At 36.9% G+C, this 22,574-nt stretch overlaps 1 protein-coding gene across 3 annotated transcripts in view; it reads left to right on the forward strand.

Moving 5' to 3' along the window:
* GABBR2 (gamma-aminobutyric acid type B receptor subunit 2) overlaps positions 1-22,574 on the forward strand; it is a 477,610-nt gene that overhangs the window by 177,421 nt on the left and 277,615 nt on the right. For all 3 annotated transcript variants that reach the window (XM_048079587.2, XM_048079588.2, XM_048079589.2), the window contains one exon: positions 8,709-8,879. In XM_048079587.2, the coding sequence (XP_047935544.1) occupies positions 8,709-8,879 (171 nt within the window). The remainder of the gene's footprint in view (positions 1-8,708; positions 8,880-22,574) is intronic.

Here is a 22,574-nt window from a genome sequence, read left to right on the forward strand (position 1 = left end):
ATGTTGTTCAAGGAATTCCTTTAACTTAGTTCTTCTATGAAGTTTTTAAATGTAGGCACTGGCTGGTGTGAACAGTTGGGGGAAATTTTAATATTCCAATCTAAGAAGCAGGTGAAGCACTAATGTTAATGTCTAGACCGTTTTCTTCCTTCTTTTCTGGGAGGGGAGGGGGCAGATCTGCTACAGTTTTCAGCTTTTGTTCAGCCTCTCCATTACTTGAAGACCACTAAAAATAAGCAAAGAAAAAAAAAAAAAGAAGCAAACAAACAAACAACAACGAAAAAAAAACACACCTCACTTGAGGTTCAGTTGTATCGCTGTACTTTAACATAATCTATAAGCTTATGGGAGTAGCAAATCTTAATACCAAATGACAAAACTTCTTTGTCTGGTCTGATTTTCTGCATTCAGACATTATCAGTTCCTACCATGTCATTCCGGGAGTATGTCAGGCTACACAAGCTGGAAGTAAACATGACTGAATGGTTCTTTCCCATAAACCTATGAGTACATGTATTTCATTTGAACTACTTGTCACATGGATTTTGTATATATATATATTTTATCTAAACCAGTTTCTATTCTCAAAAATATTGATTCATTCAGTAGCCAGAATTGCTTCCTGAAACATCTCCAGAGCAGCATGCAGCTGAATGTCAATTTTACTGTGATTGGATTAGTTCACTGGAATGTCACCAGCATGCAGGCGGGTGCCTTCCAACCTTGAGACCAGCTGGAGCTTCTTTTTCTGGAGACTCCCAGGTGCCAGGAGGCAGTCAGTGGAAGCAATTTCAGCCACAGAATTAATGAAGGTAACAGCGGATGATACTGGGCAGGAGTGTTTGGCAAAACATCTGACTTTAAAAGGAACAGGAGCGCTAATCAGATGGGTAATATGTTATGGATGATGAAAAGATGTTCATCCACAAGATCCATTCTTGTCCAGTGCGTTTAATACCATGTGTGATTTTATGTTCCCATTTAGATGGGGCATCCTTCTCATTTACCAGCTAGTGATCCATCATAGAGGTTCTCTTAGGCTTCTAGTTTGCTTTTGCAAAGGTCATAATGAAAGCCTTTACAGAGTTAACAGAACATTTTTTAATGTTCATTAGTTGTATTCATTATAGCACTGAAGTTTGTCTCATGACAATCTCATGAAACCTTCTAGATGTAAGTACAATGGAGACTCAAGAGCTTCATTCTGGTAAAAACTTAAGAGTACTTAAAACAGATAAAATTGTAGCTGCTATAAAGCACCACTTCTTATTATATATATATTTTATTTTCCTTCTTTCTTCTTTTTGCTTATGTTAGTGCATCACCTGTGCTATTGGGGATCAGGATTTCAGTATAGCTAGTAGGGAAGATTGTCACTTTGATTCTTAGGTTCAGTTAAGAACCAGCTCCTTTACTCTCTGTACGTAGACACCCATCACCAGTGGCTGTGCAGGCAAATTGCCAAGACACATTATCGTTGTTTCTTCATCTTTGTTACTGTGTGTTGCTTTCATCAGCTTTGAAGATTTGTGCAATGCCTCAGTCAATGAAGTCACTGCACTTAGCCTATGTTGGAATATTCTCCAAATATGTCTGTGACTTTGCAGTGTTATTTCTACATATCTTTCTTCCAAATCATTCATTAAAATTGATTAGCTGGTGCATTTTGTGCATTTTGTGCATGGTATCATGTAATTTTTAAGATTATCTTTTGATTATATATCTCTGTTTTCTTATTCCAAGTACTGTTGCTGTATTAAAACTTTATACGTAACTTGACTAGTAGTAAGATCGTTTGGTAGTAGTGAGACTGCACTTCTGAGCAAGGTGGCTTATATAGTAGGCTTACTGTTAATCTCTAAATACTAAATTAACTTTTAACCTAGATCTTTATATTCTGTGTCTTTCAGTAGTTATTGCAAAACATAACTAACTCACCAGTTACTGTTCAATAAAAATGCGTTTTAATGGTTAGGCTTCAATCCATTCTCTGGTTCTGAGTTAAGAGCATATTGTTTCATTCTTGATGTGACATCACCTAATACTGTCTCAAGAGTTGCAGCAGGCAAATCTTTTAATTCTTCATAAACTTCCATTCAGGTCCTTCTAGCTCCTGGGACCATCAAGTCATCACATGCCCACACTCAAGTACTATTATTGCTGGCACAGGTTTGTCACAGCTTTAGAGCTCCTGGCAAGGCACACAGTGGTATATGGTGTCACAATTAGGCATTGCTGCAAATTATTGCCTTCCTAAGTTTTGACCACATTACTTTCTTATGACAAGATGCTGTATGTGCAAGCCTATACCATTGCATTAATATTTTCTGTGGAGCTTTCTAACATTCTGTCTTCTTTTTGGAAATAATTATTTGTTTTCCACATTCACAGAGAATATTGCTTCTTAACTAGGCAAATATGACATGCAATCTTTAGTTATGGTGATAATAAATGCTATCACTGACCGATTGAATCAACAGTACTTATCCTGTTTGGCAATGTTGATTTATCAGCATAATACAGGCAGTATCTGCCACTTAAATGTTTATATATGTATGTGCATATATAAAACTCTCCATCAAGACTTGTTTTGCAGCAACAGGGGCAAATTTAAATTTCTAGGGATCATTAATAAAACACTTGTATAAGCCACAGTGCAGAATCCTAGCAAAATTAAGCTAATCTCTCTGGTGCTCAATAACCCAATTTTCTAAATGTAAGTATGAATCAGTTGTCTTAGCAGATGATGTTTTATTAACGGGAGATCGCCCTGTTACCTAGGGCATTTTTTTTTCTAGTATACTGTACTCCATGCATTCAATATGTAGTTATGTTTCAGATGTTTCAGAGCCTTCTCCTTTGGAGAGGTAAGTGGTCAGAGTGACACCTTGTTCTCAGTTTAGGATTGTCAAAACCAGACTTTCTGGCAAGCCTTGCCAGAAGGCAGGGGTCTCCATCGAGCAGCTGGGGAATTTGTGATGGGAGGTGCTGCTGTTTGTTTAGCCACTCTGCTCTGCTGGCCCCTCTTTGCTTTAAGAGAGTGAAGTTTTGTGTTCTGCCTTTATGTACAAACAATATCTTTGCTAAGGGTTTTTGCTATTGATTTCCTTTAGGTAATACAGCCCTTGTAAATAAATTTGTTACTTAACGGACCTTTTGCCTTAGGTTAGAGTGACTGTTAACCCTAAAAGTGCAGAGCGTGGGCTAGTTTTGCACTCTTATTTTTCCCAGACATCTATACACTAGTATAGTGACAAAATTTTAGCATAAATGCTTCCCTGAGATTGTAAAGCAGCCAAACATCAGAAAATAGCTTCCCTTATCTGGCATCTTCCTTTCCCTCTAGAATTCTTGGGACTGCAGGGTTGCTTCAGTCTTCCAGTTTCCAGTGTCCAGACTTCTATAAATATTATATACACTCTGTATATAGTGCTGTTTTCTTTTCTAATTTTGTTTCAGCTCTTTAATATCCCTCCTGTCTTACATAACTCCCGGTATTTCCCATTGACTTCATTAGTGTTGCATCCCATTTTCTTAAATGAATGCTAGAGCTTATCCTCTTAACATTCCTGCTTGCGTGTTGACTTTCCTTAAGGGAATACATTCTTCCCCAGAATAGGAACATGCTTGCTTTAACTTGATAGTGCTTTAGATTGATGTTCTTGACTTAATCCACCATGCTTCATTTCAGACGGATAAAGGGTTACAAAGCTAGCTTGTACTCCTCTAGTGCAGAATTGTTCCTTTCTACACTTAGTTTTAACTTTTTTTCCCCATCTCACTGTATCTACCGTTGGCCAAAACTCTTCCATGAAACTGTATGGATTTTCAAATAAAATAATATTTCCTGTTCCAGAAAGTACCATCTTTCTGGAGAAAATTTAATTTACCAAAACATATGCCTGACCCCAGCACCTTCTTAATAAATTACTTGATATAATTTTCAGTTTTTCAGCAAAGTCCCCCAGATCAAATTCCTTAACCTAGCCATCTGTCATATTAGGCTGAAGCTTTTCTCATAATTTGGTACCACATTGTATCCTCTCCTATTGTCGCCATTATCAAATCCTACTTTCACCTGCAGCAAGAAGCCAAAGAAATTCCCTTGAATTCTGTGGAATAATTATATTAATTATATATATATATATTTTCTGTGAAAGCAGAGTTTGTCTTATGGGGTTTTTCAATTTTGGATGATTTCCAAGATTTTTTTTTTAAATATAAAAGAATCCTACATTTTATGGCCTCAAAACTCATTATTGTAAGATGCTCACACAGTGCTAACGGGTCCTTTCTGCATCACCTTTAATGTTTTGTTCCTTTTCTATTTCACACTGATTCCTGAATTCTTTTGCTTTGAACTCATTCCAGAACTGTTATTCACTGCTTCCTTTCTATTAACTGAGTGAGATAAAGCTATTAGCCTGTCTTTCTGCTCTGTTTCTCCACTGTTAGTAATGAAGCACAACTGCTCAGCTCACTCTTGGGCCAGCTGTGTATTTATTTTTCAAACAGAAGAATCTGCATTGCCTCAGATCTGAGTGTAGGCAACTGTAATATGACAGGATCAATAAATCAAAAAGTTACAATTACATCAGTATTGCTAAATCACACTAAGTAAACCTGATTTTCAGGTATTCAGAGACCTGAAAATTGGATTTAAAGGAATTTGGTGAAAGTTTTGGCACTGACTTCAGTGAGATTGAGACTTCATCTGAAATACTGATTTGCAGTCACCCCGTATGTACCTCTCTAGTTAGCTGGTCTTTTGCTCCCCTGTCGTCCGTGTGGTACGTTACAGGGAGAATACCACAGAAAGCAAAGCATTGTACTAGTACATCAACTTCAGATGACAGACTTGAAAGTCATTTTGTGCTGATTCCTTTCATACTTATTCCCAACTTGAATGATTTCTAGGGTATTAACATTTCTTTTTGTTTGTTTCTATGTTTATGTTTTAACATTTACAGTCAAAATGCATTCTGAGGAAGTTCTGCTAACTATAATCTGCTCATATAGTGAATCCACAAGCAGTATGAATCATTTAAAAGAGTCAGAAATAGTGCATTGCAGATGTTAATAAAGTCCTTCATTTGAGAATTTACGTAGACTAAATTAAGGCAGCAAAACTTTTACTAAATTATGTTGTTTTTTTTTATGAAGAAATAAACATTTATTTTTCAATATCTTGGTCTATTTGCTTCTCAGTTTGAACTATAGTTAATATCCTTAGTTGAATGGTAAATGTTATCATTTTTTCCATTTAAAAGTTTTAAACTGTTTCATCTCTGAAATCTCACTCTGAGTCATAGGGTATATGTTTCCCTTCATACACTTCATTTCCCTTCATTTTATATTCTCAAGCAGTTGCTTGCAAACTTGTTTCAAACTGTAAGCAGATTTTGTAAAGAAAGGTTTCCCAGAGATGACTGAAAAGTAGCTTCAGTTTTTCTAATAATATTCAAACTGATATATATTAAGTACTTACATTATAGTTTTTTTCTATATATCTACATATGCAAAGAGCCTCTTTGCATATTCACATACACTCAGTTTTGATATATCACCTGGTATATATAGTGTGTCCTGCATTTGAAATTTGAAAAAAAAAAAAAAAAAAGTTTTCTTCAGCCTTTCACCCCTTCTTGAAATTTGCCTTTTGGCCAACATCTTTAGCAGCTTATATAAAACAATCCTCTGTGAAATCAGACATCATACACCCCACAGATATTTATTGCTGCGTTATAATCCTGCATATAAGTTTTTTGATTCCCACTTTTCTTCTATGTAGAGGAGCAGCTACGTAACATCTGTAACATTTTTTTTTGTGTACTCTGAAAATACAGGAATGTGAAAAATAGTACCTTTGTGATTTGCAAAAAGTTATATGAGCAGAAGGATTGCTATTTACCCAGACTTTTGGGTAAATAACTAAAGGTTGTAAAAAGAAATTCCAGTAACAAAAAACAGAATTAGATTTGTATGGCTTTCTGTCCTGTAGAATGAAGAAGTAAAGAAACTGAAAAGGTTGCCTTTCAATAGGTTCAATTTTTAATCACACATGAATAAACAAATTTAACCCTAAAATACAGAGGATTTATGTTCAGTAAGCAAGGCTTGTGCCATCACAATGCATATGGATGGACTGTGTTGTGGTCTTATTTGTGTTATATCACATAGATTTAATTTTTTGTCAATATTTCTATATAGCTACACTATATCACATGCTTTTCCAGTAAGTCTGTTTTGTGTCAATTTATTTATAAACATGAGCTTTTCATTACAACTTTTAAAAACACACAGTGATTTTGTTTCTTCTTTTTCCTTCTTTGTCCTTTTCAATGCAGACCATTAAGTTCTGGAGACTGCTGGGTTAAGTTCACTGCATGTTCCCAAACTCTCAGAGGGATGATTTTGTGAGAAGTTAAATATTTTCACTGACTTACTTTCTGTGAGAAAGGGAAAAAATATGGACTGACATAACTGTTTCAGGTTATTTGTCCATCTCTAATAGATGTCTTATTAAAATGGCAAAGTGATGCAGAATGTGACCAACCATAGCATATGGGATGCGTGAAAGAAAGGCCTCTGAACATATCCAATGTTCCAAGACTTATTTAAGCATGAAATTTTCCTATTTTACATTTTAATAAAACCTGTCATCAAAAAGAAAATGAAAAGGTGAATTTCTTGTAATTTAAATGTCAGTAGTATTACACATAAACCTGGATTCACCTCACATAGCTTTACAAAGCTGAGAAATCTAAGTTTTGAATCTTCATCTTTCTTTAGTCAATGACAAGAGGTAATGTTTCACTTAATTGTTTCCTAAGGTAATTTGGACAATTAGGATTGTAATTTAGGCATTTTATTTGAGTCACTAGAATGTAAAAGGATGGTTCTGATTTTGCTTGCCTGTTTCACAGATCTTTCCCCTAAAGCCAGCTCACAGCTATGGAGATACTCCTCATTACTAAGGCTTTCTGTACTTTTGATCAGAAAATTTACTGTTCCATCTGTGAACCTTGCCTATGTTGCTTGTCACTACTGTGATTTCAGCCTTGTTTTTTACTTCTTTTCCTTAAAGATCAATCAAATTACATTCAATCCAAAACCACAATAACTTGAAAAGCAAGTCCTTTGCAGTCACCGGGCTGAAAGCAGCCAGGCTGCTGAGAAGCATTCCTCTTCATGCTGGATTTCTAGTCAAATTTTCAAAGTCAAATTTTCTCTTTTATTTATCTCTTTTTAAGTCACAGTTTTCCCTTTTTCCACTTTCATTATGCAGTGTCTACATGATGTTCAGCACTACAAGGCTAGACACAAAAGCTGGCTGGTTCCACCTAGCAGACCTTCATTCTTTTTCACTTGAAATTAGCTCTTTGCAAACTCGTTGCTGATTACTAGATGTTATGAAGTGCTGAGTGAGCCAACCAGTACAGGTTTGAAAAATCAAGATCACAATATGACAATACCTCATAGTGTACTTTCTTCATGAAATCTAACAAAAGAGCAATTGCTACATTAAACGTATTTTACATTAGACTTGCATGGCAGTAGAAGGTCTTAAAAGTCTCCTCTAGCTGCTGACAGTTGAAGAGAAAGCATCTGGTCTTTGTGAGTAGAGTGTGAACTTTAAAGTTATGCACACTTTAACTTGTTTGGATTTCAGGGTTTGTAATTAGGAAAATAAATTATATTCAGGCTTAAGAGCTTATAGCAATGCAACAAGTTCTTTGTCAGTGTAAAATCAGAGAATAGACTCCTCCCCTTCCAGCCAAAATCCAGATTTTACAAACATGAAGAAACAGCTCTGTTATTTCAAAGCAAATCTGCCTATTCTGAATTTCAGAAGAGGGTTTCTAGCACAAATATACCAAAATCTTGACTGAAGAATGTATAAACTTAATACTGTGGTTGGATGTACTTACATAGGCTTAAATTCACCTCCACTTTTTTACTCTTTATTGAGTTTGAAAGATTTAACATAACTGTATTAGGGATCATATTTTTCTGCAGTCAAACCAATTTGCGTTAAATTGGTACTTTAAAAAACCCTCAACTGTTATGTATGACTGAAAAAAAGCTTGAGAAACACAATTCTAGTAGCTTTAAAAACATTGGAGGAAATAACCATAAGTATCTTTGGAATTAGAGCATTTTCAGAAAGTGAATATTCAGGTATTCCATCACTGCCTGAAAATCATTCACAAAAAAAAAAAAAATATATATATATATATAAATGCTACCTTTAACTGGGGCATTCAGTGTCCAAAACAATTGGGAATTCACTGAAGTATTTGTTGTTGTTGTTGTTTTATTTTTTTTTTTTTTTGTGTGTGTGTTGACAGGTTTCCTCTTTTCTTTTAGTATGAACATTCTCCAACTACATTCCAATCCTGGTGTTTTCAGATACATAGAATTAGCCACTGGGCCCCTTTTGATTACTCAGGTCACAGGAGGCTTCTTCACTGAAGGAAAATGGGAGCCAGGCAAACTTCTGTGCTGCAGTCTTGGCTGTCATAATTATTCCCTTTGTTTCTGGTACCTGGGGCTGTTTTATTACCTGATGATAGAAAGGGGTGCTTCTAGAGGATTCTGTCTTATTGCACTGAGTAGAGCAAAATTTTTCTTCTGGCTGCTAGATGACTCATGGTGACTTTCATTTCTTTGTTGTCATTTTTGTTTTGTTTTGTTCTGTTTTTCAGCTTTCATTTGCAGCAACAACCCCAGAGTTGGCTGATAAGAAAAAATATCCTTATTTCTTCCGGACAGTGCCATCTGATAATGCAGTAAATCCAGCAATTTTGAAGTTACTCAAGTATTATCAGTGGAAGAGAGTAGGAACTTTGACCCAGGACGTACAAAGGTTCTCTGAGGTAAGATTTGCATAATTTCCAGTACACAAAGAGAACTATTAATATCAGACTTCCACAAAGAGAACTATTAATATCAGACTTCCAAGGAGCTAATTCCTCCATTAATAGCAATTAAATAAAAAGAAACAGATGAACTGTTTCAGTCTTGTTTGGTTTTGTCTTACTAGGCTGTATTTGCTGTACCAAATAAACTTACTTCCCTTCTGGGGCTTTTTTGACTAGCTATGGTTAAAAACTACTCATGCTTTCCCTTGACTTTTTTTACACCAAGATCATTGCACCCAAATGCAAAAAATAATATTTGTTTTGTAGTGAAGGATTCTGTATATGCTTTGACTTGCCTAAGTGTGTGATTTTGAAGGAGGTTTGTATCTTGACATTGGTTGAGTTAAAAGAGAGACTAAATCTAATTTCATCTTGCTTTTCTTCTCACGCTCTGATTTACTGCAAGTGTCAGTGTGAAATACTGAGGGGCAAAATCTGCTAAATGTATGGTTGAAAGAGTTGTAGGAGCTTACTGTGACAGAAATGACCGCAGCCCCCAGAACTGATAAGATCAAGTATTATGCACTCTCTAAATCCTCTGAGTTTCACCCTGAGCAACATTTTGCTCATAGAAATTGAAAGAAAGTATGGGACAATTGCCTTAAGCATGGCATTAACAACAGAACAGTTAAAAGAAAACATCCTATAAGTAATTCATTAGAGCAAGACAAGGGAATGAGTTGGCCAATTAACTGACAGGCAAAACTAATAGATGGATGCCAGTTTCATGGTTGTTTTTACCTTCCTCATCATTCATTAAAAAAGGCTGACTGTGATCTGAAGACTAATATAATTAAAACCAGTGAAGAGGGGTAAGAACAGGTTAGCGTCTGCTTGGATGAGTCAGATATTTTCAAATTCTCTGTCACAATGGAGTACTTAATAAATCCTAGAGTCTTCCCTTATGATCTTTGAGAATTCAAAGATAACAAGTAAGAGTATTGCAGGGGGAGGGAGAGATCAGTGTGCTTGTCTTTCCAAAAAGCACACAAAGACCCAGGGAATTATAAACCACTCAGCCTAAAATAAATTCCTGGAAAGATACTTGAACAGATAATCTGTTTAGAATTACCCAGAAGGGGAAAAAAAAAAAAGTGCTAAACAATGGCCAAAGTGGATTTGTCTAGAATAAATCATGTAAAGCAAGCTAATTTCCTTCTATGACAAGATAACAGGTCTCAAGAAGATGGAGTAAATGATAAATGTGACGTTTTATGGCTTATAAAAATGTTAAAGCTATTCCTAAAGAAAACTAGGGAAACTTGATCATGAGGAAGATACTGTAAGAGCAAGCAGTCTCTGACAAATATTCTTGCCACCACAAGGTTAATTGACATCAGATCAGCTGACTGTTTTTAAAATGAGTGCTGAAGAAAAGTTGTCGAAAAGTATGTATGCTTTATCCTTCACTGGCTTGGAATTATGATTTCAAAGAGTAGTTATCAGTGGCTCACTGTCAAACAAGAAGGATGGGATTCTGTCAAGTGGTTTTCTTGATAGAGAGAATGTTTATTAAATATGCAGTTGATACCTACTTGGGAAGATCTCCAAGCACTTTTGCAGGGGACAGGATTAGGTTTCAGAGTAATCTTGACAAGTAGAGAAAGGTTTAAAATAAATATTATGTAAGTGAAAAAGTACAAAATACTAGATTGCACTAATCAACTATTTTAATGAAGAATGGCTATCTAGACAGCAGATCTCCACAGAAAGATAGGGGAAGCACTACAAGAATTACCAAGTAAAATCAAAAGTAAAAAGTAAACTGTAAAAAGTAGAGAAGTAGCAAACAGCTTCCATTTCAACAATCCCAATGTAATGCATTATTGAGATTTAAGACACACAGAGTAAGCTTCAACACTACTTAGTGCTAATTAGATGGAAGTTAGAACATCAGGTCTGAAGGACCATCTTCAAAGGGAAACAGATCAGAGAGGTCTCTTAAAAAGTTAAGAAGTCTAGAAACATGTGTTCCAAGAAAGATTAAAAGTGGGAAACAGTGAAATAGAGTTGGTAGGTTATTGAACCTCTGTTGTAGAGGGTTTGTTAAGATAAGACTAGGCAAACACAACGTGGGTATTCTTGGTCTTCCATTGGGATAGAGGAATGGACTTCATGTCTGTCCTGATCATTTAAAAATGTTCAAAACTGCTGCTTTCTAGGGTTTGCTAGAGTGTTAAACTTGAGTTCAAGGTCTTTCCATTCCTCTAGAAAGGTGACACCCTTCTGTGTCAGACTGCAAACTCAATTTAGTGTGATTCATTAAAGCGTTCAGGTAATGAAAGATCTGGTTAACACTTCCTTCAATTCAAGTGACTTCATAGACCATAGTGAGTCCTGAGGCTCCTGAAATAATTAGGGCTGCATCTTTTCTTTTTCAGCTCCACGCAGTTTCTCCACTCCCTCTGTATTCTTCTGTAGATAGTGAAAGCACAGGAAAAATTGCTGGAAATAACTGACCAGGAGCAGTGAGGGATAGGATCCGTGGGCAGCAGAGGGGGATAGCACCCAGTGGCTGGGCACCCTGCTCCACTGCAATGGAACAGAGCAGGCCCAGAGGATGGGGCCAGGTTCAGCCAAGGACACAGACCATCAGGCAAGTCCATGGCAATGAGTCAGGTCTGAGGCACAGCTGGGAAACCTATCTGTAGGTCAGGTTAGGTTTAGTGATTCCTGAGAAGATCTATGGCAGAGGTTGAAGGCACAGGACTAAGCCTAAATGGGACCTCTGGGGTCGATGTGAGTGGAGACCCCTGGTGAAAGACCTTTAAGGGTGACTTCTGGTTGCTGATACAAGTCTATACATCCACTCTGAAACCATAATCTTTCCTCTAAAGGAACATCAGCCAAAACTATCATTCTAAGTAATGCTTAAATTATTAATTTTCCTAATGTTTTATTGAAAATGAAAAAAATGTGGAGTAGTATCTTAAACATATCTTTGTTGTAAAATCCCAGTAACTTCGGGATGTGGTTCTTCTTTTCTATGCTAAAAAGATATTGTATGCCACTAGGCAGAAAGTAGCTGAATGTCATTTCTGTTTACTCTCATATAAAATAAAATAAGCAAAAATTAATGGGGTCTTTGAGGGAGCCTGTGTAGTAACTCAGGTGGCTTTAGAGCAATTTGTTCTGCATGTAATCTCCTGCTCTCTCCCATTTTTTCCATCTCCCAGAAAGTCTGTACCTGTTTGAAAATTTTCTTTTTCTAGAATAATTTATATAGAATAATCAGCATATGTCTGAATTTCCTCCAGTTGTTCCTCCAACCCCTATATGGGGATACAAATTGCTTTCTTGTTCATGTTACACAGGAAAGGCTTTGTATCCTTTTAGTTTAGACAACAGGAAATCTGTCTGCCTCTCAATCACAGCCATCTAATTTCAGTTTTTGTGGTTGTTGACTCTTTTCTTTAGTTGGATCACTGTCTCCTGTCTTTGCAATTTGTACTGCAATCTTATATCCTGATGAAAAAAAGTTTACTTAACTTCTCCACATTGTTAGCTCTCCTGAAAGTCATAAAACTGTTTGTTGGTTTACCTTGTCTTGTAATGAAGCAGTTGTCTAAATTGCTTAGAGTATCAATCTTACTCTAATATATCTCTGGAAGCCAAAATTACAGAGGACTGTAATTTTCACTTGTTTCCCTTGGAACACTTCCTGCAGACACTATACATTATCACCCACTTCCTCTTTCTTGGTAGAAAAACTCCTCTTTCTTGTAAACAAACATTACATCTTCCTTTATCTCTAGGTATCATAGCTCAATCAGAAGTAGGTAGAACAGAGAATTCTTGAAGCATATACATAGGCAATATCTGTATATCTGATACTGGTAGTGTGACTTGAGGCTCCATTTTTTGACACTGCTCAGAACCTAAGGATCATGATTTTTAATGTGACCTGAATTCTGTGGTTCCCAATAGCACAGCTCACTAGTAGTATCCTCTGTAAGTTCTTTACATCTAGTTGTACAACCAGAAAGGTCTCTTCCATTGGATTAATGTTTCAGTTGTGTAAGTCCTCATGGTACAAGGGTGATATACTAACTTCATCAGTTCCTGTTTTTTAACTAGGGCAAGTTCATACCCATTGTGCATATGTCCTAGATTTTTTGGATTGCAGCCCTGTTCTCATCCTTTGGGAGAAGATTCTATTTCAAAAGTTAATAATTCTATGGCAAAGGTTTATAAATGAGGTTATAAAATATTTTTTCAGGGTTTTCAGCTTTAAGTGTTTGCTATGGCACAGTATCATGGGATAATTCAGGTTCAAAGAGACCTCAGGAGGTTGCCTGGTCCAAGCTCTTGCTCAAAGCAAAGCTAGCTTTAATGTTTATCACCACTGAAGAATTATGGCTGTTGCAAACACAGTTCTCAGAAAAGTCCTGACTATGTCCAGTTTCCAGTTCCGAGGTGAGCTTTCGGCTGACTGGAGATTCTGCAGGAACTGGTGCCTCTAATTCTGCTGCTGTTTGGAACTACCTGTTTGGGATTGTATTTTGAATTAGACAAACCAAGCGATATTCCTGTGGTTTGTGCTTGCTCTGTTTCATGGTTTGGTGTGAAGAGTCATGAGAATGAAGTCATATTTAGCTATCAATAACCCACAACTGTTGGGAGCCACCAGTATTGAGAAAATATAAAGGCTTCAGAATATGACTGTGAAACAGAAAAGTGTGTAATGATGTATTGATTTTCAGGTAAAGCTGTATTTGCTAATAAGTAATTCTAGTGTGCCTTAGTATTTTACTGTTCCTTCCTACACATTGACCATTTTGTTTATTCATGTTTAGGTTCATAGAATGTTTCAAACTGAAAGTTGTCACTTGGACTGATACACTAAAAGGGACTCTGGAATTGAGAAGGACACTTATTCTAAGCTGTCTGTTTCTTTTTGCTCCTCTGTCACGTTAAAATTAAGTGAAATTGCATTTTAGCTTTTCTTTTGGTAGCATGTTCATGATATTTCTAGATTCTTTTAAATATATATTTCCCTCCCACCGAGTATCATGTCTGGGATTGTTTTTAAAACAAGTTAAATTTTGATCGTCTCAAGCGACTCTGTTTTTCTGTACTTCTTAATAGTCATCTCTTTGTGTGATTTCTCTGCTTCTTTCTGGAAATATTGAGAACTCCTAATGTAATTCTATCAGTGTAGGTGGCATTTCAAAAAGACAGAAGAAATGAGAAGTGTGCTGTAAGCTAATGAAACAGATTAACAATATGAAAAATAAAAGATTGCCTCATGATTCTTTCACCATCTTCATTGAGTTTAATGACCTACAAATACTAAAACCAGACTTCCATTTTAAGTGGACAATGCTACTTTCTTTGGCTGACATGATTAACATTCTTAAGATTTCCTGTTGTTCTGTATTTCGTATGGTGACATATACTTCAAAAATTAGTGGTTTATCAGAGTCCATTTTACCTAAATTGAAATCTTTTAACACCTATAAATACAAATTCTCATTCCAGAATGTGTAATACTGTGGGAAAGAAAACTGTCTAAAAAAAAAACTGCTAGTAAAAAATCTTTCTCAAAGTAGTATATGTCTATTTCTGTAGAGAAAACAGGACAGAGGTCTTGTTAATCTAGAAGTATATTTACTGCAGTATTGCTCTCTCACAGTGGAGTCTGCAAACTAAGATCTGAATTAGTAAAAGTTGATTGGATAAGTAGATACAAGGAGTTACATACAGTGACAGTTACTGAGGGGCTGAAATGGATTAGGCAGGGAAAAGAAATGAGATATCCGGGCACCTTTCAAACTTGAGCCAGAAAAGAAACCTAAACATCAGTTTGTGGTGTCTGTAGTTAAAAACTGTGCAGAGTTCAAGGTTTGATTGCATTGTCTGACTTGTTGGGTTTGGCTTCTTTGGAAAGACAGAAGAGCAGAGACATTCATCCAGTCTCTATCTTAGGTACCAAGAGGTGTTAGGATAGCAAGAAAAATATTACCTTTTCTACAAGAATGAGCTTGGAAGCATTAAATTTACCAGATACCAGCGATGTTGAATCTGGAATCTCCAAAATGTACCCATTGATTTAATTCTTGGAAGAACACTGTACTTTCACCTTTGAGGGTAGAAAAGTAGAAAAGACAGACAGAATTCAAGAGATGTGAGACAGAAGGCAGTCAAAGAAAAATATCGGAAATGAAATGGAGGGAAAAGAGTGAGAGCAGGCCAACTGAGACATTACAAATGTTACTGTTTAACTGTAGAACTTTTTCAAACTATCTCTTCCTAATATTACTTTTTTTTTTTTTTTTTTAACCTGCCATGTCTTCCTTATATATTCTACCCATCTCTTTGTTTTCTGCTTCATTTCATTCTTTCATTCTTTCCACAAAGTCTTTCAGATTCCTTTTACTGGTTCATATCTTCACTCCTAAGGAAAACTAAAAGATCTCAGCCTGTTGTGTTTCCTTTCCTGGTGCCATCCAGGAATTTCTCCCATCTCCATGTGTTCAGCTGTCTTCAGGGAAGGATTAATTTACTCAACGCAGATTGCTACAGTTGGGACAAAATAAACAAATAACTTCTGCCCAGTGTTCAGTACTATTTATAAAGCCAACTGGAAATAAAATAAGTGTTGACCTTTATTATAGAGTTTCTTTATTGTAAAGTATTTTAGGCAAAAGTTGTTATTTTCCTCATTGTTATTGGACAGTTATTGACATAGTCTATTCTTCCTGTGTTTGAAGGGTGCTTGACATGCTTTAAGTATTCTTCAAACATTTGTTGAAATATATATTTTATCAAATTTTTTTTTTGACTTTTCTATCACTGGTTTAAAAGGAAAACAAAAGCAAATTTTCACCAAACTGGGATGTATGCCTTGAAAACTGTGAATTATTGCTGTAAAAATGCTAGTGAAACAAGGTCTGTATTTAATCTGCCTTTATTCACTTTGTATGTTTGCTTTTTTTTCCTTTGCAAAATACTTCAGGTTCTTGATCCCAAAAGCCAAAATCTTCTTTTCCCCCAAATAGTGCTAGTGAGTATGATAAATAAAAATATGGAGATTCTGTCCTCTATGGTTTCTAAATTGTTCTGCTAGGCAGAGGTACAGGCACAAATGTTCCTGAGACATTCTTTTACATCATTCTGTTCCAGATTCTTGCCTGATTGCTAGGGCAAAATCTCAGGAACAACTTACTTCAAGTTCTCTTCAGCTTGTAAAGAAGAATGAATTTCCCTGTTCTGTCTTGTAATTACGCTTTCCTATAATTCAATTTGATACATTAAGATCTTCACAGGCAGCCTATAAAAGTGGCTTCTAATATCATAGGACAGCATCCATATAAATGTGAAAGTGCATCTTTGCTTATTTGTTTCCAATTAGTAGGAGTTGTTGCAGGAATTTAAAATGATGAAGAAATATAGAGAGACCAAGACATTCATTTCAGTAAGAAAGTTCAGAATCTGAAAGGAAGACATTTAGGCATATAAAATACAAGTTGTCACTTGCTGGAATTTTCTGATATTTTTGGCCTTTTGTGCAAATGTCATCCATGCTAAGAAACTTTTTTTTTTTTGGCACTAGCATTTTATCCAATGATTTTCACCTTTTCTTCTGTTTCCCATTACTTATTTTTGTTAACTTCCAAAAACATGCAAAAAACCAAGAGGATAGAACATCACCTGACAAAGAATTGCAGCTATGCAATGATAAAAGAAAAAAAAAATCATCAAAAAAATGGTAAAGGAAAAAAATCATTATAGTTGTGTTATATCTTGAATTGAAGATTCACAGTCAACTATCAGCATAAGAGGCCACAGGATTCCCATGAACATGTCCTTATCAAACATCGGGTGTCTTGAATAAAAACAAATCAAACTTACGATATTTTTTTTTAGAGAACTGCTCACCACTCCTTCATGTTTAAACTTTATATTGTGCATATGTGACAGGCTGGTATTTGCAATATCACATGAAGCAATGGAATGATCAGTACCTTCACCTGAGCTTGAACACCTCTAATAGCTCATGGCTGAGAAATTCCATATAGATGTTTCCCAATGCATATAAAAATATATAAAAATATATAAAAATCATCACTCTATCTGAAACCAAGACTAATCTAGACTTAAACAAAATAAATCCATTTAGATTTGGTTGAAAACATGTTCCAAGACAATGCTTGTTATGACATATTGAAATTGAGTATTGCTTATACTGCTGCATTGTCCTAGTTCTTTTTTAGGTTTTGCTGTGTTTTGGTGTTTTCATTGGTGGTGATGGTTTTTGTTTGTTTATTTATTTGTTTTTTGTTTTGTTTTGTTTTATTATTTTTTTTCAAAATGAGAATACAAAGATGAAATATAATTTTAAACAGGAATTTACCTAGCAATCATCATCTCCCCCCCTCCCCCCCCCCCCCCCCGAATCCATTGTCTTTGAAGGGTAATCTCCAAGCACTTGAGTCAAGAATGTAAAATCTGTTAAACTGTTTGAAGTTAAGCATGTGTCAGCCTGGGGTCATTTCTTAAGTCAAAGTTACATTGTGACTTCTAGAAATTTTGAACACTACTAAAGTACTAGATTTGTTGTGTTTCTTCAGGATTCTGGTAAATATTCAAAACCCATGAGATTATGGGAAATTTACATAATTATAACATATCAGTGAGAAATCTGAGAGGGGACCTTATCCTAGGTTTGTCCCCATTTATAGAAAACAGTCTGTGCATGCTCAACTAAAAAGTACGGGCATTTGTAGGTGAGAAGTATCCTGCATTGTTAAATTGAATATCTTATCTCAATGAGAACATGTCTTTGAGAGACGTGACTTAGTAAATTTAATGGCATTCTTCATTCCCACTTTTTTTCTTAAGGATTTTTATTTGACACAGTCATATTCTGAGCTTTTTTGTTCCCAGTGACTGGCACTAAGCTAATGGTTTGCATGAAAATTAATTTCTAATCTCTTTCATAGCTTGGAAAAGGGTTCCAAATTGTGGCTGATAAAATCAACCTGTTTGTAGCAGGCCTCATATACTTGTTCTTCCTGATCAGGTAGGCTATAGCAGACACCTACTAAATATCACCCATATTGGTCTGCTCTTCAGTCCTCACCCATAAGCTCTCAGCTGGCTCAACATCCATTCCTAAGCAGAGCTCCATGTGCTCCAGCTGTTTTCACATAAAGGAGAACTGCACATCCTCATCTTCCTGGTGCACCCTTCCTAAAAACCCTGTATCCCCCCATTTGAGCACTGCAGTCAGATGAGCTGTTCCACCACATCTCTGTAATCTCACATCACAGACAGCAAACAAATCTCCAGTTTAGGCTTATTTCCCACACTGTGTGAATGCATTAGCGTATAGGGACTATAGAGGGGCTCTGCAGCATGCTGGTTTCCCAGAAAGGGTTTTGGGGATTGACCCATAATGGTGCCTTGTAGGCACTTTCTTGCTTATGTGCAAATGCTTAAAGTGACACTGCATAAGCTCTGTTTTGCTAATTCTGTGATACCTTTCTGTCACGTCATTCCAGGCCCTTTGCTCATCAGCCCTGTTCACTTGTCCCTCCTACAGCTGTTGGTAAGTATTTCCATCCATTCCTTCCTCTCTCCTCTTGAGAGGGAGAAGCCACTTCCAGCAGCCTAGGATGCGGAGGCCTGTACCCACCACCCAAAGCTCCATCTGGGTTGAAGCCTCTGCTTTGCAGGATCGACTTCATTTAAAATCTGCTGGGGCACTGCTCTGCACTGTCTTACCTGAGACTATTTATGCTGGTTTGAACACATAAACTATACCTTCTTCTTTGCACCCCCTCTGCATAAACTGCTGTGTTTGTTGGTTGCACCCTCGGAACTCTGCTCTAGCCCTGTCTTATATAGGGCTCTCCCTGGCTAAAAGAGTGCTTGACAGGCCCTAATTAGGGGGAAGCTATAACAAAGGCTTCAGTCATCTTGGACTGAGGCAGCTGATCAGACTCATCAGAAGTTACAAGAGCTTCCTCATACATGCATCCTCGTGGCTCTCCTTACTTCATCTTTACCTGGCAGTAACTGGCACCCTCAAGTTTCTCAGAGGGTTCTCAGGAGTTCCCTGGTGATGCTGGGCCTTGGCCTCTCAAGCTCCCAAAGCAGATCCCAGAGACTGATGTATTTGAATAGGATGCAGGAATAGGAAAGCTTTGAAGGAAAGAATAAACAGGGAGGCAGATGATAAATCACAATACAGTTTTATCGGCAGAAGATCATGTTGGAGATGGTAAGATAATTGTTGTTGGTGGTTTGTTTTTGTTTTTATATAACTATTAGAGTGGATTTAAATGCTTAACTTAAATCTAAATTGGTTGGTACAGTGCCCTGTAGGAGTGGAGTGGAATGGAGATGTTAGAATGAGTGCAGGAAATTCTAAGGCAGGCAGGAGCTCAGCTAGAGGCAAAACTGCTGCAAATAGTATTATAAGAACAATTCTCAGCATAAAGAAATTCATAATGGCATATTTGAAGTCGGGGGGGAGGAAGCAGGGGAATAGCCTTTCAACCAATTGTTTTCAGTGTATCAACTCATAACTTGGGGGTGAACAAAGTATGAACTTGTGAAATTTGTAGATGACACAGGGAATGGAGAAATAGCAATAACATGAAGAAACATCACCAAAAAGGAAAATCTGTATGATCTTGTTAATCGGAGTCAGAAAAAGAAGTGTAGAACAGAACACATGGTGCCTAGATTTTCCAGGACTTTCACAGATCCCAGCTATTGCAGGAACCTAGATATGGGTCATGCTTTCAAATTTTCTTCCCTCTACAGATCCTTCCTTTGAAACATTACAACTGTAGCTTTTAATGTTTTATTACAGACTGAAGTTTTGCTTTTGTAAAGCGCTGTATGGCCTACATTATTTGAAGAGACCTCTCAGTTTTAAGTTCTTGTGGTTTTCATATACACACATTCTTAACAAGAATCTCCTTTCCCTCCTTTCCTAGATCTAATCAAATTGATTTTTAACCTTGAACCGCTTCTGCAAGTGGGATTTTCAATTTCTGTAAGCAGAGTAATGTTCCATGACTTGTAGAGAAATTATTTCATATGAGCATGTATTTATTTTTGTTGGAAAATATCGTCATAATCATGCTATCATTATTCACTTCAAGATGTTATAAGTTCATTAGATACCATTTTTGCCAGATTTCTGGCTTGTGTTTTAGCTTAGTTTCTTAGTCCAGATCAGACAAGCTACTTGGAGATTGTATTAGTATTTCCTGGCTGAAATGGATGCATCAGTACTTCTAGCACACATGTTTCTAAACTTCTGCCACAGTCAATACAGTTAAAGAGGACTTGAGACAACTCTTTCTGTAAATGTCAAAAGCTAAATTGTATACTTGTTGAAACTAATAGAGGGAAGCTGTAAATAGGAGTTAAATTCATTAGAAATGTTATTGCAGTGTCTCTCGGCTTAGTTTCCAGAGCTCTTTGTAATTGCTTTGACACTAGAGGATCCTTTAGGTAGGCTCATAAAGCTAGATCTGTAAATGCATTTAGGCTCCTTGCCCCTAGATCCAAGAGCTGTGGAGTTTGATTGTTCTTCCTTATGTGACTGATGGAATAGTGGATACATCTTTTTTGGATGCATTCCCAAAGTCAGATTCAGAAATGACAGAAATGCAGGCCAAGAACTAGCAAAGGTATCCAAGAGACAACACTATGTTTCCTGTGTATTTTAGATCCTGGTCCTTTCGACAGAGTCTAAAACATTCCTCTAAGGCTATAGAGATGTGCTTCTGAATGTGCAAGATTAACATCCCTGAATTGTTTTCTGGACCACAGAGTGCTCCAGTCCATAGATAACGGAGGCCAGTTCTTTCTCCCAGAACACTGCTTCTGCAGATGATGATATCTTCACCTTAGCTGCTCTTTCAAGAACTCACCAAGGAAGTGGAAATTCTGTTTTCTGTTCCCTTCTCCTTGAATCCTTCAAAAGGAAATCATACTCACATCAGCCCACCACCAGGACTGAGCCCTAATCAGTAGAACAGCAGACATCTGCATTTTTTCTGGCAATAACTCCAAGTACTTTCACAACAGTAATAAATGGGAGTGCAGCCCATTCCAGAAGGGTATGGTGTAGGTGGTGGAAAACAAGGAATCTGTCCAGACACTCTTAAACAGATGTGTAACAAGAAATGCTTGTATTTGCTCTGCACTACTCTGAGGGAGGAAGGTGGGTGGTGAATTCCCGTACTTCATTCTGCAAATTACACATGTATTAGAGGGAGGAGGATTACAGAACAGAATTAGGTAGCATTATAGAGAACATTTCACTTACAAAACTTTTTCAGGTTCAGCCCATATATGGACATTGAGCTGGCAGTTGTTTGCATGATATGAAATGAGCAGATGTTGGTCTTTCTCTAGTCATTCTTCAGATATGCACAGTTAGTAACATGGCATGTGCAGGAGCGTCTTTACTGTGACTTTGTTTATAGCATACAGACATAGTGGAGGCTTTTCTCACGCAGTTTGCATTCCCATTCTTAAATAGGTGTTGCCAAGACAAACTGAAGCAGCACCATGAGAGACAAGATGATGTACGGCATTAGTAGGTTCTAATGGGCAGGGCAAAGCTCGCTTAACAATTGTGTGTGATCAAGTACAACTTGCCAGAAAGAACAAACTGGTATCAAGGACTGGGGGAAGCTGTTGTACCATCTCAGATGCATATCTCTAAGATGCAGTCCCCATTCCTAATAAATACATAAATAAAGAGTATGTAGAAAAATACATTGCTCAAAGTATGTGTGTGGGAAGGGTGAGGCTATGGCTTTGCAGTTATCAGGAGGGGCGCTTTGCATGATGGTTGCTGGAACCATGGCTTCCTATAGAAGCAAGGTTTCCTCTGTAAGACAAACCTCCTTCTTCTCCACGGTTCCAAGGTTTTCCATTTAGTCCTGACAATCACAGTAAAAATTCTTAAGAGTTCAGAGACCCCTAGGCTAGCACAGATCCAAACTGCCATGCTCATGCAGTGTGTTTCTTGCACAGTTCCCAGCTCTGTTATCGTTCTTTGGTTCTTTGGCTATACTGAAAAATTGTACTCCTTGTAGTTCCAGAGACTGCAGGGCTCTCTACACCCCATTGAAATGGTATGCCCTGAAGATGGAGAGGAAAGGAATATATGAATTATCTTTTGATTATGATATGCTGCAGTATAGTATGTAGCCCTCAGCTCTTTTGCTTTCCAGTCATTTTCCTCACTTTAGCTTTATTTGTTTAATTTCATCTTGTGATGTTCTGATGTACTAGCAAGCTAACTTGCCTACAGCTTAGTAAAATGTCTTTTTTTTTTTTTTTTTTTTTTTTTTTTTGCCTCTGTCAGGTCTAATGATTGCAAAAGTGTTTGCTCTTGAACTGGTGGAACAGACAAGTGCTCTGTGTTACCCTTGTCAGTCTTCTGCAATCAGTCTTAAGGCCTGTCCTCAGACTAGCTTTGTTTTGCTTGTCCAGTTTGCTGAAATGGAAAGCAATGGTATTTGCTCTGTAGGTTTCTGTGATGGATTCCATCACCCATGGTTTCATGATTGCTTTTGTTTATATGAATAGTAGACACTTTGAGACAAATGCTTGTCAAAGACCAAAAAACAACTTATCAATCAATACCCTTTCAGCTGGTAACTAGTTGTT

This window comes from Anser cygnoides, chromosome 2 (genome assembly GCF_040182565.1).
Source record: "Anser cygnoides isolate HZ-2024a breed goose chromosome 2, Taihu_goose_T2T_genome, whole genome shotgun sequence".
Lineage (NCBI taxonomy): Eukaryota > Metazoa > Chordata > Aves > Anseriformes > Anatidae > Anser > Anser cygnoides.